The sequence below is a fragment of the Sinocyclocheilus grahami genome, unplaced genomic scaffold (genome assembly GCF_001515645.1).
Source record: "Sinocyclocheilus grahami isolate Dianchi unplaced genomic scaffold, SAMN03320097.WGS_v1.1 scaffold80.1, whole genome shotgun sequence".
Taxonomy (NCBI): domain Eukaryota; kingdom Metazoa; phylum Chordata; class Actinopteri; order Cypriniformes; family Cyprinidae; genus Sinocyclocheilus; species Sinocyclocheilus grahami.
Window position 1 is genome coordinate 3496 of NW_015505259.1, and position 6918 is coordinate 10413.

Below are 6918 nucleotides of genomic sequence, written 5' to 3' on the forward strand. Positions count from 1 at the left end.
AAACTCGCAATGCACGCAGATTGCCCCCTCGAGGACATTGCGTGCCTGCTCCTCGCCCAAACAGACAACACATAGATCGCGTGTGTCATCTGGTGTCAAATAGCGCTGACACGGATGCACACACCTTCTAAATGCTCTACTAGTGCTCGCCATAATAAATAGATAGCTCTTACTTTTTCCTTGGAAATGCACGCTTCAAACAGAACAGTCAATGAAGACGAAGAAGAGGATGATGTGTAGCTCCCGGCACCGATTTATACTGTAGTCGCACCGGTAGTGATGTCATGGCTGTCGCCGGCCAACGAGTTGGTGTTTTTTCAATGTATGCTTCAGACATGGGTCACGACGAGGCGTCCCCCATAGCGACCCCTAGAGGACGCAGTTCGAAGTTCCCATGAAAGGGAACCCTGTCTGCATTTGTGATCGGAGAAATGACAAACAACAAGCGCTACTCGACACCGCCCAAAACTTGCGTTTGAATCATCAGTGACAAATCCTTTAAATGAATGCTGGCATTGTAGTCTACTCTCCCAGGATCAGTAAACAGTCCTCCATAAAATGTACTGCACACATCTGGATATTTGGGTTAAACTGTTCTGGAACAGTGGTGTAAATACAACTTAACTACTGATCTGTAGTCGTGTCCTCTTTTGGAAGACAAAACAAAGTAGTTTCGCTTTCAAGTGTGAGCGGAAGCCGCTGCTTAGCGTGAGCTGAGGCTGGGCTAGAGTGAGCAGAGGCGGCGGGGTCGAGAACGGCGTGCCCGGCGGATTTGACGAAGGAGTGGCAACCACATGTGATGACCCCGGGCTGGACTCCGCTTCATCCACGGTGAAAGCCGATCCAGCAATCCACAGCACTAATGTGCTGTATGTGTGTGTGTGTGTGTGTGTGTGTGTATGTATTGTGTAAATTTATTATGAATATATAAATACACACACATACAGCATATATTTTGAACATATTTACATGTATTTACATGTATATATTTATTTTCATATAATTTATATCATATATAAACATATTTAATATATAAACGTAATATATTTTTCTTAAATATATTCATGCATGTGTGTATTTATATATACATAATAAATATACACAGTACACACGCATATATTATGTAAACAAAAACTTTTATTTTGGATGCGATTAATCGTTTGACAGCACTAATATATATATATATATATATATATGTACGTGTGTGTGTGAGTGTATAAATAATCACTTTTTAAAATAAATTAAAGGTTCTCATTAGTAATTTTCCTTACATCATTCTCCAAAAAGTTAAACATGCTCCTCTCAGCGAGTTCTTTGGATTCCTCAAACTTCTCCACAGCCTGTTTGATCTCCTCATCAGGAATCTTGCCTTGACGTTTCTTCTTGTAGTCAAAGTCTAACCGTCGACCCTCCAGTTTCTTCAGATGATGCTATCAGGAAATCACATGAGACATAATCATGTACTTCACTAACCTTAAACACAAACTAAAAATGGACAAACTGCTATCAGTAAATGATAGTGTCTGATAATAGAAAGTGACATTTCACCAACTTTACAGGAGGGCCAAAACAAAAATTGACCATAGTTTGGTCTGACTTTGTGTACTGATTTCAATCGTTTATAAAACATTTGTACACATGGATGACAGTATACTTATTGATCACTATTGTAACATTTATTCAGAAAAAAAAATCTGTCAACACACTCTCAACAGGTAAATGATTTCATTCTTAAAATTTAAATACAAATGTAACTTTTTGAAAACGTAACTGGCTTCCAAGCAAACATGTTTTTATCTTTTTTTTTTGGTCACATATAAGTGTGTGCAGCTCTGCTAAGCTGTGGAAACTTCTCTCCTCTTCTCCACTAAGTAAAAGAGACAATGAATTTATCATTCATATTGTTAGAAGTTTATGTATAAACATACCCATTCACAATAAATATTAAAACTATCCCATGATTTTATATCACTTTTTTCTTTTAAGATTGTGAAGGGCTCACATACTGTCCATTTTTGCTTTTGGCCTTCATAAACATAATTTTACAGAAACACATGGACACACTATAACTCTATAACTCAATTGTGTATTTCAGATGTATCACATCCTACAACCTCATCATCTGCAGAGAAAAATTGCTACTTAATCACACCAAAATGATGGACTTTAAGGCATCATATTGATTGGATTGTAATTGTTTCACTGAAACTTGGTCTTCATCACATCTATTTGTTGTTCTTATTTTGTGTTTTACTTCTTTATGTATTTATTCATGTTCAATGTCAATTGTCATTCATTAATGTATTCAGCTAATAACTGTTGTTAAGAGCACTGATAATTGTGAAATGTCAATAAAAACAATTCACACAACATGCTGCTGTTGTGGTTATTGTTGTTGTTGTTTTAATGTAAAACCCTAACCGAGGCTACACTCTGAGATGCCTCATTACTGATTTTCTGGAGCTCAGCCATCCAACTACACAGACTGTCAACACACTCTCAACAGGTAAATAATTTCTTTCTTAAAATGTCTATAAATTATAACTTTCAAATGCTAATTGCTTTACTATGTCTTTTCTCTTTTTAGTTTAAGAGAACATGTAAGTGTGACCAGCTCTATTCAGGTAAGGATACTCTCCTCTTCTTCACTAAGTAAGTAACAAAGATATTGAATTTTTGGTCCATTTTGTTAGATGTTTTTTATTAATAGGGTTTATGCATAAACATACCCAGTTATCTCTTGACTTTATATAACTTTTTCCTTTTAACATTGTGAAGTGCTCACATACTACTTTTGGCCTTCATAAACAATTGTTTTCACATAAACAAATGAAAGGAGACACATTGTATATCTAAACTCAATTGTGCATTTCAGATGCTGTCACATCCTGCAACCTCGTCATCTGCAGAGAGAAACCGCCATTCAGTCACACCAAAACACACATAATGATTAACGTCAAGGCATCATAGGATTGGGAAGATATTTCACTGGAGCTTGGTCTTCAATACACTATTTTATGTTCTATTTTGTTTTATTTATTTAAGCATTTATTTATGTTCAATGTCCAATGTCATTCATTAATGTATTCTGCTATTAACTGTTGTTAGAACACTGTCATTTTTGCTACAATTTCACGTCATTAAAAAAAGTACCTAATTGACACGTTATTGTTGTTGTTGTTGATTTTATGTAAAACCCTAATAGACACTGCAAGATATTATAAGACCAGGCCGATAGAGGGGTAAAAAACAATATTAATAAATAATATATACAAATAATACTAATATTAATTATATTAACATACTAATATTAATGAGAAACTATCATTAAAAAGGTTATTTATAACACCATTAAGGTCCTATATAGCATTTTCAAAGCATGGTTCTACATGGAACCCTATAAAAAAGGTTCTATTTAGCACTAAAAAAGGGTTCTGCTATTGTTACAAGCCGGCGAACCCTTTTCTGGTACTGTTTAGAACCATTTTTCTTAAGAGTGTACTCTGGTTAAAATTTCTCAATGGTAGTGTAAAACACCACCCTTTTTACCCTGTCAAAAACAGCTCTTTCTTGCATGCCGCTTTAAATGCTAATGAGCTCTGCTCACCCTGCCCCTCTCTTCCGAGCTGCTCTCTGAGAGACGGTAAACTTTAGCCGCATTCATCGTTTAACTTGCTAACTAGCACGTTGTTAGGAAAGGTGATTTGCAAAGATTCATTAAAAAAAATTATACTCACTTCTTCTGTAGGTGAGGCTTGGAGGTGATTAAACAGTACAATGAAACGTGGTATTATTTACACAATCTATGCGTTTGTTAAATTTATTTCTAGTTAGTTGATTTGATTAATTTGTGGCTTTTCGTTTCTGTTCATAAAGATGCATGATACGAGTGTTTCTACCAGGGGTGCCCAAACTCTGTCCTGCAGAGTTTAGCTTCAACTTGCCTCAACACACCTGCTGGTAAGTTTCTAGTATGCCCATAAATGCTTGATTAGCTGGTTCAGGTGTGTTTAATTGGGGTTGGAGCTAAACTCTTCAGGACACCGGCCCTCCAGGACCGAGTTTGGGCACCCCTGGTTTATACCATCTGTACTGTGATCGGCTGGATTAGTTCCACCTTGTCATTGTGTCGCTCACATTACAAGATCACATGGCGATAATATCAAACAGGTTTGAAAATGTCGTAGCGTCTGTGATAGCTCAAGACAGGTTTGGATCACGTTGCTGATCTGCTCATACTTAACGAGCTTTGGCGACCGCAACGAGCACCGATTTGGTCACGATCTGGGGGTTTTGTCACAGACTGTGGAAATCTGCCAAAAATTCCAGTAGCCCCTCACTGCAGAACAAAGATCCAGGGGGCAGGGGATCCACATCTAGGGGGTGGAGATGGTAGGTTTAGGGGTGGAGATGGGTGGGTTTAGGGATCAGGGGGTGGAGACGGGTAGGTTTAGGTATATGTAAGGTGGGAGGAGTTGGATCTGGATCCAACCTCACCCCCTGGATCTTGTGTTCTGCAGTGAGGACCATCTAAAAAATCCTGTAGTGTGAGCTTGCCATTAGGAGTCATTCTGGTCTACATCGGGGCTGCGTTCCAGTTTACTTTTAGACACACGCTCGCAAAGTTCCCTAAGCCCTTACCCTCTGGGGAATCCCCGCCGCCATTTTGAAGACAGGTTTGGATCACGTTGCTGATCTGCTCATACTTAACGAGCTTTGGCGACCGCAACGAGCACCGATTTGGTCACGATCTGGGGGTTTTGTCACAGACTGTGGAAATCTGCCAAAAATTCCAGTAGCCCCTCACTGCAGAACAAAGATCCAGGGGGCAGGGGATCCACATCTAGGGGGTGGAGATGGTAGGTTTAGGGGTGGAGATGGGTGGGTTTAGGGATCAGGGGGTGGAGACGGGTAGGTTTAGGTATATGTAAGGTGGGAGGAGTTGGATCTGGATCCAACCTCACCCCCTGGATCTTGTGTTCTGCAGTGAGGACCATCTAAAAAATCCTGTAGTGTGAGCTTGCCATTAGGAGTCATTCTGGTCTACATCGGGGCTGCGTTCCAGTTTACTTTTAGACACACGCTCGCAAAGTTCCCTAAGCCCTTACCCTCTGGGGAATCCCCGCCGCCATTTTGAAGTGCGTTCCACTTCGTCAAATGGGCGAGGGAAGTTTACATGGACATACCCTCGACCCCTCATTTTTGACCGAGGGAGCGAATCTGCTTCATGCACACTTCAGGCTGCTCTGTAGACCACAATGCAACACGACTATGACGTCATTGCAGATCACGTTTAATTTATCCCCACCCCAGACAACTCTATAATATATAAATGATTTTTTTTTTACATTAATAACAGCCCAAGCATATCTATATACATATAGAATGCTGCACCAAACAAATTCATAAGGGGAAATGTGTAAACAATAAACCAACTCCATAGCGGATTATAAGTGATCAAGTGCTTTGGACGTTCCAATTCAGCCCATTCCAAGGGTTCCGCCAGTAGTGGGCACTCATGCAACGTAATCAATGCGTACATCCGAGTAAACGAGATGGAGGGAAGTTAGCGAGTGAAGGGCATAAAAAAGTGAACTGAAACGCAGCCCTGCTGCGGCGTCGAAACAATGGCGGACTGATGACAGCTCACTCAGGGCGGGTCTAAGGTAAAACACTAGTCCTGTCTGTGCTGAAACGCTAGTGTCAATCAACAACTGTGGGAGGGGACTGGGTCTGTGTGACGTCACACAGACAAGAAGCTGAGAACGACTTGATTTGAGAAAGGGGTAAGGATTTTTGTAGATAAAAAAAACACTGGTTGGATTTTTATCATTATAGGGTGGTTGTGTAGACACACTGCCAACACACATTTATGTTCAAACAGCTTGTAAAAGTGAATTTCTCATCCGATGAGCGCTTTAACTCTTTTGGTTTCTAATGAATAACTCCAAAATTATTAAAAGTTCCCTTGTTTCCCTTTGGCAGTAGAAAGAGCTCATCAAGAGCTTTCATTTGATATATCTCCATTTCACCAAAAATGTCACTTACGCCTTTTTGGTTCTGACCCCATATATATATATATATATATATATATATATATATATATATATATATATATATATATATATATATATATATAAAATTAAATCAAATGAAAGCTCTTGATGATGTTTATTAATAATTTATTGACTGATTTTTCATCTGAAAACTTTTGAAAACTAGAAAACAGCACAGAGTAAAAATAAATAAATAATGTTTTAAAAAAGTCACATTGTAAGATGTAAGGGCACAATTGCAAGATAGAAAGACAATTAAGAAAAAAATAACCTGGTTATTTTTTACAAATATTTTTTTTTATATTAAAATAACCTACAAAAAATCTGAATGTAACTTCAAGAAACAAAAGAGTATATTCAATGAGAAATAAGAAAAAAACACTCTTTTTTTATTTTTGAAAGTACTCAAAGGCATACAACATTTTACATGATCTTCAAATTTGCATTTGATAATTTTTTGCTATTCATGATTTATGAATGTGCTGTCAGAGTTTTGGTTTACTTTTAAAATGCACACATTTAATTCCATTCTTCCATAGTCTTGTTTATTTAGGAATTTAGCAGCAAGATTAAAAGTTTTTTAAAAGTTTTTTTTTTTTACCTTTTATTTGCTTATCCTATCAATCTAATATTAACGTTATCTTATATTTACATTTACTATTAATACTCACGCTAATACTAATCTCCAATGCCAACACACATTTATGTTCAAACAGCTTGTAAAAGTGAATTTCTCATCCGATGAGCGCTTTAACTCTTTTGGTTTCTAATGAATAACTCCAAAATTATTAAAAGTTCCCTTGTTTCCCTTTGGCAGTAGAAAGAGCTCATCAAGAGCTTTCATTTGATATATCTCCATTTC

General features: G+C 37.8%; 1 protein-coding gene across 1 annotated transcript in view; it reads right to left on the reverse strand.

Annotated features, from left to right (window-relative positions):
* The window catches only part of LOC107586358 (endophilin-A3-like), an 8537-nt gene extending 3405 nt beyond the window's left edge, over window positions 1-5132 (reverse strand). Inside the window, exons 1-2 of the mRNA XM_016273679.1 lie at window positions 5109-5132; window positions 1272-1430 (exon numbers count right to left, since the gene is read on the reverse strand). Coding sequence (XP_016129165.1) covers window positions 1272-1430; window positions 5109-5132 — 183 coding nt within the window. The remainder of the gene's footprint in view (window positions 1-1271; window positions 1431-5108) is intronic.
* Window positions 5133-6918: the final 1786 nt, after the last annotated feature.